Here is an 11,398-nt window from a genome sequence, read left to right on the forward strand (position 1 = left end):
AAACTGTTTAACTCTGTTCAGCAAGAGTGTGAGCACAAGCTGTAAGCTATAAGTTTGTGGTTGTGTCCTTCCATTCTGCTCTGGGTGTAGGAGTGCATGTTGCTGGAGCAAAAGGGGTTCAGTTGTGTATTTGTTTCTGTGCTGAAGTGCTGTGTGGTTGTGCTCTGCAATGGGGCTGTAGGCACTCTTTGGAAGCAGTGATTTTACCAGTCTTGTAGTTTAAAGGATTTTCAGCAACAGCAATGACCAATAATAATAGTAGTTTATATTGTATTGTTTCCACTTATATTTTGCATTAACTGACACTTAGCAAATGCAGAACACTCCCAAATATTTTCCTGGGTTATGTAATGAACATAATGAATGCATCCTATTCCCTGTGCCTGTTCTCAGAAACCAAATATGCTTTTGTTTAAAAACAGACACCATCACTTCTGCCTCCAGGCCTCGGAAACTGAACCATATCCAGTCCCAGATTTACATGGCAGACTCATGTTCACATGCTCTAGGACAGTCAGAGAAAATGAATCACTGATTTTTGACTGTTTTTTTTTGGTGTTTTTTTTTTTTCCTGGCATTTTTCATAAATGAAATAAGAACTGTTGCCATAGAATTACTGACCCTTTTTGCTGGTATTGGATTAGTCCCAGTGAATACTTCCTGGGAAACAACAGCGTTCAGCAAAAGTAAACAGATAAGAATGTACATGCATGCACAAAGCCCTAATGAAGGCATCACCTCTAAAGAAATATTTTTGTACCACACACTGAGTAAACAACCCGTGTGACAGTCCAGTAATGTCCAGTAACACTCCTTTTTGTCTTTACTTTTTCCTACTGTTCCCAGGGGAAAAAATTACAGACAGGAGAAAACCCCAAACCATTATTTAATACTGGTTGTTTTTAAAAATGCAGTATGTGTCAGTGACTGATGCAGACATTAAAAGTGGTAATAGTTACTATGAAAAGACTGTTTTGGTCATGGTACTCTGCTAAAATTAGCAGCTCAGAATAATGATAGGTAGGCGACGATGGATGCTACTTTCACACTCCACAGCAAAACCATATTTTTCTTCTTTTTTCAATAGAATCAGAAGTCAAAAACCTTCTTTCAGATGACAGTTCAGAGGGCCTCAGCCTGCTGGATTTGCTGAGCTTCACCTACCAGGTGGCACGGGGAATGGAATTCTTGGCTTCTAAAAATGTAAGTAAATGAAAAAGTAAGCAAAATGGAATAAGGTGTAAAAGTGTCTTTGGCAGCTATGGTTTTAAATTTAGATTTTGAACATATGTCACAATATAGGAGATATGGACAGGTTTCTCACTTACCTGGAAATAGAGCCCACCATGGTGGGAAAAAAATCAAAGCAGCAGTCAGTTGCTTTCCCCTGCTGCATCATTGCTGCAGTCAGGGTGCCAGAGATGGTGAAGGATCAAAGTAGAGTCTGGGTGAAGGGTCCATGCAGTCACAAACCAGCATGGTCAGAAGCACAGGTATATCATTAGTACATGATGGGTAGAATGGGAAAGGGTGACCTCACTTTTGCCTCCTCCCCCCTAAAATGCATCTGTGTGAGACCTTGCTGGTCCCGAGGCCTGGTGCCTTCCTGCTCCTCTTTGCAGGAGCTTGTTCAGTAGAAGGCCTTGTTAGCACTGCACCTAGAAAGTCAGCCCTTTTGTAAGGGCAGTGGCAGTCATGGAAAAAGCATGTCCTTGAACAAATTGATTTTTCTCCATACAGTGTGTGCACCGTGACTTGGCCGCCCGTAATGTCCTTCTGGCTCAAGGAAAAATTGTGAAGATCTGTGACTTTGGGCTGGCTAGAGACATCATGCATGATTCCAACTATGTCTCCAAAGGCAGTGTATGTATTTAATCTCTGGAGCTCTGCTTTAACTGAAATAAAGATTGTCAATTTTAAATGCTATCTCATGTTCTTGCCATTCAGTGTTGGTTACAGCAATTGACCATTGGGATGAATGCTCCTCAGAACAATTTATCTTCAGATCATTAATTCCTGTAACTTTTCTAGCTCTATTTTCTAGCTAAAAAGTACACATTTAGTACTTCACAGTCTGATAGTTTTAAATGGCAGGTTTTGTGACTGGATAAATTTTTACAGAACTGTCAAAAAATGACATACCAGACATAGTTCAGCAGTGCCAGATTTTGCATCATACCCTCAATCATTTGCTACCTGGTCATTTGCTAGTAATGAAATGAATACAGTTATGGTTTAACTAGTTTTGGTGGGGAGAAACAAGTAGCATTGCTTATAATCTTGGTACTTCTGTATTAAATTGAATTTAAAATAAACACTAGCAAGGTTAACACAACTTTTCTTATAGAGAGATGTTATTCCTGGCTATCAAACAACAATTGCAATGGTAAGCATTTATTTAATTTGTGTGTTTGGGCTTTCTTTCTTTTTATTACAGACTTTCCTCCCAGTAAAATGGATGGCACCTGAAAGTATTTTTGACAACCTGTACACAACATTAAGTGATGTCTGGTCTTATGGCATTCTGCTGTGGGAAATATTTTCTCTTGGTATGTACTGTGAATATTTTCCTATGTGTAGTGATTAAGTTTTGTCAATTCAAATTGTTCTACATGAAGTATTTAAAATTCTGCATATAAAAATATATGTGTGAAATCCACTGTTGTTCTCATGTATGGGATTTCAGATTCCAGTGTTAGGCATGAAGTGAAATACTCTCCCAAAGTTCTCTTTAGTTTTGGCATGGATTTTTTTGTTCATTTGTTTGGGGATTTTGTTTTTGATTTGTTTGTTTTTGCAATATACTTTTTTTCTGTAAAACTAAACAAACTGTGTGAAAATCTTTTGTGGAAAAGTATTGGTGTGCCACAACAGGATTGATTTTCTGTCTAATATGAGAAGGAACATGTTTCTCTTCTGCAACAGGGTGCCTAGGGCTGCAGCCCAGCTCAGCAGCTGCTTTGGAGCACTTTTCATACACATTTCAAAAGAGTCTGTCTTAGTCCCATTACAGAATGAAAATAAATGTCAATCTTCTGGGACACTGATTTCTCATTTCCAGGTCAACACTGTTCACACAGTTGGTTTATGGCAGCATAAAGTGGTTATGACAATATATAGCAGTTACAGGCAATGTACAGTTCCCAGCTGGGAACAGCCTGGCTCTCTCCTCAGCCTCATTAATTAGCCTCCTGGATGGGTGGATGGCCCGCTTCAGCAAGCGTGCACTGCCCAAATTTACTGCCAGCAGAATTACTCATGTCTGTGTGGTATCTATGGCTGCCCCATGGCAACCCCAAGCCTAATATTATTTGCTAGAATAAGTTGTCACATAACTGCTTCTCTGAAAAAAACAGTTGCACCACTATTTATGGTATTGATTCCTGTAATCTCTGGGCATCACAGGATCCTGTAAATAGCTATTCCCTGATATCCCTGGGAGGGATTGGACAGCTCAGGAACTGAAGCAGTACACATCACTGCTCTACCTGTAAAGGTCCTGAAGCTCAGTTTTAGGTGGACATCCTTCTTTTGAAAGGGCAGAGGGTTCTGAAGCAATATTATAGTACGCTTCCTCCATCTGAGAAATTTGTTCCTTTTTGGAAAGCAAAGCATATCCTCTGCAACATTTGTTAAGAAGGTCGATTTTAACATCTTGCTACCATGCTGACTTCAGCTTGAATTACCCATTTATACATCAGCAACAACTGAGCATGAGTGCAATGATGTCTCGGTGCTGCAGCCCCAGAATAGCAGTTACCTGTGCCCGTGTGGGCCAAGTCCAGACTTTGACAACCCACGCATGTGATGTGTTAGCTACTGTCTAAGGCCAGCTGCCCAGTTGGGACGAGTGGTTTATGGAGGGGACTTACACCGAGGCTTTGGCCTTGCAGTCAGGATGAGATATGTTACTCAGGCTGTGTCACTCTCAGTGGTCCTACAGGTTCCAAAGGCAATAATGCCAGACTGCAAGTATCCGGGTTAAGTTCCCACAGAAAGGCATGGGCAGGGCAGATCCATGACCTCAGCCATGCCAAATGCAGGCTGATGATCTCATCCAGGTATCATTCAATCTCTGTCCCCAATACATTCTATAAACATGGTAAAGATAGTTTCTTCTAACTAGTACCTACTTCAATCTTTCCTAGCCAGCGTTTCATGTAAAGGCTTAATGTCATCAAGACAATAGCTCTGATGTGAAACGCTGGCTATGAAAGAATCATTCTTATGTCATGTTAAATTATAGTGTTAACATTTCATGGAGTGAATAGGAAGACAGTATTTGGGAACTCTGCATTCATGGTCAAGTACAGAGCAGTATTTTTCTTCTCTTTTATTTGCAGGTGGCACACCATATCCTGGCATGATGGTGGATTCTACTTTCTACAATAAGATCAAGAGTGGATACCGAATGGCCAAACCCGATCATGCTACTAATGAAGTGTATGTGTGCAATTGGCTTTTCCATACCTGCCCAGTCTCCAGAGAATTTTGGCTTTAGTTTCTGTTTGATCCATTATGTTCCTCTACCATCTGGTTAAAATGTTTTCCTTCTTATCTGCAGGTATGAGATTATGGTGAAGTGCTGGAACAGTGAACCGGAGAAAAGACCTTCTTTCTACCATTTGAGTGAAATTGTGGAGAGCTTGTTGCCTGGAGAGTACAAAAAGGTTTGCTCTTTGTAATTTTCCCCATGTTTTCTGTATACTGCATCAGAGGGAATTGTAAGCATTGTTCCAGCCATGAGAGCCATGAGCACTGAACTGACACATTCCAACCTATGTGAATTATGTGATTAGCACGGGGACATTGCACGTTTGGTTTCTTCATTTGAGCTTGCTGAGAGAAGCAGTTCTGCAGTACTAACTGTGAAGCAGAACTCTTCATGTCTAATTAAATCCTAACAACTCAGTTTTTCTACTGGAGAACTAGTTCTGTATATTTTCATGGGATTTTCTAGGCTGTGAAATAATTCTATAAAAGGCACTTCTTGGCCCATGCGTATTATCTCCCTGTCTCCTTCTTTGGACCCTGACATCAGCAAGTTTTCCCCTCATACTTCTGATAGCTCTGGACAAGTTGTGCCTGCCCCATCATTCAGTATTTCATTTTTCCCATCTATCTTAAATCCCTTCTCCCTATCCTTCTTTCACATCTATTTGTCTGCTTTGTGCTGCCACAAAGCTTTGCTTCTGCATAATCTAAAACTTATGTGTCACTTCTCCCTTGAAAGCAAGATTCTGGACTTCTCTATTCAGTGTTTCTGGCTCATAGGACAGAATATTTGCTAGGACTATCTGAAGAAAGGCAGCCTTAGTGAATAGCATCTAATGAGGGGGTTGAAATGAATATTTTCAGAGCTATGAGAAGATTCATCTGGACTTCCTGAAAAGTGATCACCCAGCTGTTACACGCATGAGAGGGGACTGTGACAATGCTTACATTGGTGTAACCTACAAGAACAAAGACAAGCTAAAGGACAGGGAGAGTGGATTTGATGAGCAGAGGCTGAGTGCTGACAGTGGATACATCATTCCCCTGCCTGACATTGACCCTGTTTCTGAAGATGAGCTTGGCAAAAGAAACAGACACAGGTAGGTGCAGTTTACAGATCCCTTAGCCCATGGTTACCATTTGGGGTCATGTTTGGCAATGTCCATTTACATTTCACAACATCATGCTCTGCAGATGGTTTCCTTAGCTTTGTTGAAACTACTTATTGGGGGAGTCGCTTATAAATATGGTAGTATGACTGGCCACAGTGTTTTCAATGGGAAAAAAAATTAATTTTGCCTGTTTTGTGGTTGCCAGGGTAAAGGTGACTGCTGGTAGGGTACTTCTGTGTGTTTTTTGGGACTCCTTCAATAGTTTGGTCAAGTCACAGTGGTTGTGTGGTGGATCTGTGGGCACATTTTGCAACACATCCTGCCTCCTTGGACCTTCATATGAAATCTCAAAGGATTGATTTTTTTGTATGAGACAAATTCCAGAAATTGGGAGAAGTTGTTGATAATATCTTCTATGGTATAGTTTTCTATGAAAGCAGGGTGTCCAGAACTTTTTACTTCTCTCCTGTCAATCTGTGTGACCAATGCCACTACAACACAACACTGTGTGACCCTAATTGTGAATGGTGCAGGTTTAATTCAGCACTTATTTCATAGTATATGGATTCAACAACTTAGAAATATCTTTTTATTTTTTGGTATATTTTTGTGCTTTATTCAAGAGAGGGAAGAAAGAAGTCCCTAAAAGTACTTTCAAAATTAAGACATATTATCTCTCTCTGTTATTCTTATGTTACTGTCTGTTATTGCTATCTTATTTTCACTTGACTTCCCTAGATTTACCTGTGACCTATCATCACAGTAGTGTCATAAAACTATTTCTCCAACAAGTGTTTGGCTGAGAGTGCTTGGAGGAACATAAGAACCGCATGCTCCTTTGATTCCAAGGTGGTTCACTACTTCTGATATAAAAGATATGTCATGTCCTAAGAAACTGGCGGTCATAGTCACCTAAGATTGCACTGTGGGTCAGAAAGTGTTCAGTTCTGCTAGAGACTGGAGTATTTACCCAGCCACAGTCACCATGTACATTATCTCTGAGATATTTGTCTCTTCCAGTTCACAGACATCTGAAGAAAGTGCCATTGAAACTGGCTCCAGTAGCTCTACCTTCATCAAGAGAGAGGACGAGACCATTGAGGACATTGACATGATGGATGACATTGGGATCGACTCCTCAGACTTGGTGGAGGACAGCTTCCTGTAACCCCACAGACACCTGCCAGCTCTGCACACAGGGAAGCTTCCCGTGTTGTCTATGGACTTCTACTCCACAGAGAAAACCACTTTATTGCAACGTCAAGGATGTGAAGAAGAGGTGGATTTGTAGAAAGGAGCTCCCAGAAATGGGCAGAGGAATCGGCCTAAATGAAAGAGACATGTTGAAGATGGATTTTTTTAGTGTTGCTTCTTGCAGTACTTCAGTAGCATCTCAATGTTGTTTGCCATTCCAACTGGTAGGAGGATGAAGGGAAAGGCCACAAACAGACAAGTTTTGTGTTTCAAGGGCATTCATATGACTTTGATGGATCAATTTTTCACTGCAGCAATACTTCACCATTGTAATTATGTAAATAACTGTCTACTCAAGGATCTTTTGAGGTGCACATTGAACACATGCCATGGATTTTAGAAGAGGTCATTCATGAATTTTGTGTATTCCTCCCTCAATCTCAATGTCAGCTGCTGTTGAACTATCATGTGAATTGAAGAACATGCAAAAACCACTTTTGGACCAAAAAGGTCTAAAACCACCAGGGACTGACCGGTACTATGAAACATATTACTTTCTACCATTAATGCAAGTAAAGGGGAATAATAATGATAATAATAATAATGATAATTAAAAGTCAGTCTATAATAGGTGTTAGAACCTAGTAAGTCTTTATTAACCATAGAAGGTAGCTGTTTTCAAGATAATACTACTACTGTCTTCAGTAACACTAAATGTATATTTTACAATCCATTGTCCTTCAGTAAAAGCACAATATCAAAACACTTTTTTAAGTGCAGGGGAGAAATTTCCAGCCCAAAATTTTTTATGAAACAATTCCTTTTTTTTTTTTTTTAATCTACACAGAATGGTAATTGTACTGATTAGCTAAAACTACTTTAAAATAGAGGAAAAAAAAAGATTTTTTTCTTTCATGAGCTGAGTAGCTTTTCTAATCAGAGATACTGACACAATTAGTTTTCCTCTGATTAAGTGAGGTTCTAAAAATTTAAATAATAAAAAAAGCGCCAGATTTCCAAGATGTTGGAGAATGAAAGATTATGATAAACCACCAATAATGCCCCGTTAATAGTGTTTCATGGGTACCCAAAAGAAATCTTATCCTGAGATTAGCTGTGAAGATTTAATTTGATATTTGAACTGTTCAAAGAATATAGACATTTTTCCTAGCCTGAAATGTGAGTTCAAATAAGCAGAAATAAATATGCAGAAAACATTGTTTTAGTTTTCAAGTTTAAACAGGAGCAGAATACTCTACTATCTTTGCCGACAGTAACTACAAAAGGGAAATGCTTCTAGGAGTGTTTGTTGGAAGAAGGTGCATGAAAATGAACCTGCTCTCAGCCTGCAATTGTTGGTTTTTGACACCACTTACATGAACAAAGTATTATGATTACTGCTATCACTGTACAATGTGTTATTGAGATATGATGCTTTGGAAGACTTACGTGTGAAGAAAGTATATCACTGCCAAGGGCTCCACCCTTTCTGGTACTCAACTTTCAAACTTTGCCTTAATTCAGTGCAATAAGCACTCCATAGGATATGCCCAGCCTCTGTTACGACATAACCAATGCAAATGTGGTGCAAACTCATTCCTGTGTTGCAGTATTTTCCTAGGAAGTGTGAAAGAGTGACTGACAGAACATGCTGCCATGTTAAACTACAGTTTACCTTCAAATGGCCCTACAAAAATCTTCGTTAAGTCCCCTTGACTTCACTTATGGACAGTTACAGATCAAATAAAAGCAAATGCAATATGGGCAGTGTTACAGTGTGGGACACTGCACAGGCAAGTAATTCTGGGTCTGGGTTTGAAGCCGTCACCTTGCTGAGGCCATGCACAAGGTCACAGCAAATGTGAAAACAGGACCTGAAGCGAGCCCCCACATTCTCAATCCCGATGGAAACTGACAATCAGAAGGAACGGTGAATGATGGTGCTTTCTCTACTTCTTGCATTCGACAGATCAAGAACAAGTGTCTTCCTGGGACCATGCTTTTGCCAAACATGTCACTGAGCTCTGTATGGGGACAACTGTGAAACATGGACTCTTGATATAGCCAGGACAGATGAGATGGTGTGAAATCTCCCTCCAGTTACGAACTATGAATTGAGGAAACACAAACTGTCTATGGATATTCCAGATATCTGAATGGCCACTTGAGATGACATGTGCCTTAATTTGCATAGGTAGTCTTTACAACTACACGTTCAAATTAGGCAAGTAATTTCACCTGCATTTTTGCACATGGCCTCGTGTTCTTCAGGGTTTGAAAATCAGCTCCAGCATGTTTTATTATATCAGTTACTGGAATCTAAGGACATTTTCATGCAGATTTGCCTTCCCCTCACCAGCCTCATTCTGTATCTCACAGTGCATCTCAGGCTAGACTCAAACGGTGAACCAGAGCTGGCTCACTTTCTGGTACACAGTAATGTTGACTCCCATCTTTTCATGAGCATTGTGCAGATCAGTGGCATCTGTGGCAGGGGTCTAGCCAAACCCAGCTCACCGCAGGCTTGGAATCAGACAAGCTGGCCTGGAAACTGGAATGAGAGGGAGAGGAAGAGAGAGGAATTTACTTGAGAGGGAGAAGTGTGAGAGGATGAATTGTTTAGTTTCACAATATTAACAGTATTAAGGACTTTTTTTTTTTTTTATGGCTTACTTTTTGAGAAGCCACTGGAAGAGATATTCCCAAACCTTTTGCTACAGTAATTGTATAATGACAATCAGTGTTATCCTATGAAATGCAGCTTTTGATTTGGAATGGCCAACCAATTCCTTACAGCGTGGTCTGCAGCTTGTACAAAATGGTCCTATTACATGATGAAGGACGTGAGATATGATGATGTTATACATCAATATGTATATAAGTATTTTTATATAGACTTCTAGAATACTGCCAAAACATTTATGACAGCTATATCACTGCCTTTGTTTATATGTTTTTTACTGTGATATATTCCACAGGCACGTTAACTGTTGCACTTTGAATGTCCAAAAGCTATATTTTAGAATAATAAAAAAGGAAGTGTTTCCAAAATGATGGCTGTTGTGAAATGTTTGAAGAAGGGCAAAGTGATGGTAGGCACAAAATGTATTTCAAAAATGCCCCTGTTGATATTTTGTCTTTGAAAAAATCTTGTAAATTAAGATCTCTATATTTCAATAAATGCTATATAATTTAAGGATATGTGAGGGGTCTATACTCACTTATTGAAATATGGTTATAAAGAATAAGTCTTGCTCAGGGATTTTTTCTCTCAAGAAGTCTCTGAGTTCTCTGCAAAGCTATCAGGCAGTAATGACAAGCATGTCTCCGAGCCCTTCCAGAGGGCATAGTGAGGAAGTGCTGGCAGGAAATGACCGGGATACTAAGTGACATCTGTGGGGAACCATATCATCTCCCAAAACACAGCAGGTATGGTGCTGCAGCTCTGGATAGGTGAGTGGGTGGGCACTGGGCTCCCTGCACAAGATGAAACCTTTGGCCTTGGCACCATGTGTGCTGGGGGTTGATGCCTACTGGTCTGCACACACTCCAGAAAGGCCCCTGGCAACAGTTTTTTGAACTTGTGCTGAACTCACCTCCTTTGTGAACCAGACCAGATTTTTAGTATTCTTCTGTGCTCCCACCATAATCATTTTTATACAGTGTACGTAACTGAATGTGAATTTGAGAAGATTTGCAAGATTTCTACCTGAAATTAGAATTAAACTTGACAGCTGCACTTACTGCACAAAAGCCTGCTTTGGTTTTCCAGTGGGAGCCAGGCAAGGCTGGCTCTGGGAATGCCCTGTGAATGGGTAAGTTAGCAAACTTCTGTCCTCGAGGTGGTCACTGTTCTTGCTGTGAATTTGCTGGGAGACAAACTCTCCATCTAACATCTCCCCCTCCTCATTCAAATGGGGTGCAGCCTCCTGGGCCCTCGTCTTAGATAAGAGTTACAGTAGGTTGTCTCTCCCTTGTGTGTCCTTGCAGAAAGGAGCCTTTATCCTGCAACAGTGCACAGACACACACCACTTCCTGTCATCACAGGGGGACAGGAAAGAGTCATGGAAGTGCTTGTGCCCTTACATCCTGCTCAGCTGTGCACCTGCTCTTCTGGAAGCCCAGCAGCTGTGTGAGACATAAGGACTAATGGAGTCTTTATTTCTGCTGTGTGGGGTAAAGGGTGGGGGTGCTGAAATCTCTCTCTGTGCAAGAGCCTGCCTACAGAGCATTCTCCCAAGCACAGGGCATGGCTCTGTGTGCCTGTGAGCATATCTGTCCATGCTAGGGAACATGGATAGTGAGTTTCTCACCTCTTGCTGATGTAGACCCATTTTGGGAAAAATTCTAGCCCCTTGCTCCACCAGACTGAGGGTCCAACATGAGATCTGCACAGCATCTTGCTCCCTGTCTCAAGGCCTCAGTAAATATTTGGCTGGAAATGTGCTGAGGGCATGCAATGGCACATGGCAGAGGCAGTCTGCCCAGGAAAGAGGATCTGTGAGAGAGCAGCACTGTGCCAGGAGCAGAGAAGGGCAGGCTTCTGGCCAAGAGGATAGGAAGAGAATGGCCTTAGGTTATGCAGGTTAAAGGATTTT

The 11,398-nt window shown here is 40.8% G+C and overlaps 1 protein-coding gene across 2 annotated transcripts in view; it reads left to right on the forward strand.

Moving 5' to 3' along the window:
• Positions 1–9,999, forward strand: part of PDGFRA (platelet derived growth factor receptor alpha) — a 35,248-nt gene extending 25,249 nt beyond the window's left edge. For both annotated transcript variants that reach the window (XM_040065526.2, XM_058420830.1), the window contains exons 17-23: positions 1,088–1,203; positions 1,741–1,863; positions 2,438–2,549; positions 4,344–4,443; positions 4,565–4,670; positions 5,359–5,594; positions 6,627–9,999. In XM_040065526.2, the coding sequence (XP_039921460.1) occupies positions 1,088–1,203; positions 1,741–1,863; positions 2,438–2,549; positions 4,344–4,443; positions 4,565–4,670; positions 5,359–5,594; positions 6,627–6,774 (941 nt within the window). In that variant the 3' untranslated portion in view covers positions 6,775–9,999. The remainder of the gene's footprint in view (positions 1–1,087; positions 1,204–1,740; positions 1,864–2,437; positions 2,550–4,343; positions 4,444–4,564; positions 4,671–5,358; positions 5,595–6,626) is intronic.
• The last annotated feature ends 1,399 nt before the right edge of the window (positions 10,000–11,398 follow it).

Source organism: Hirundo rustica, chromosome 5, assembly GCF_015227805.2.
Source record: "Hirundo rustica isolate bHirRus1 chromosome 5, bHirRus1.pri.v3, whole genome shotgun sequence".
Lineage (NCBI taxonomy): Eukaryota > Metazoa > Chordata > Aves > Passeriformes > Hirundinidae > Hirundo > Hirundo rustica.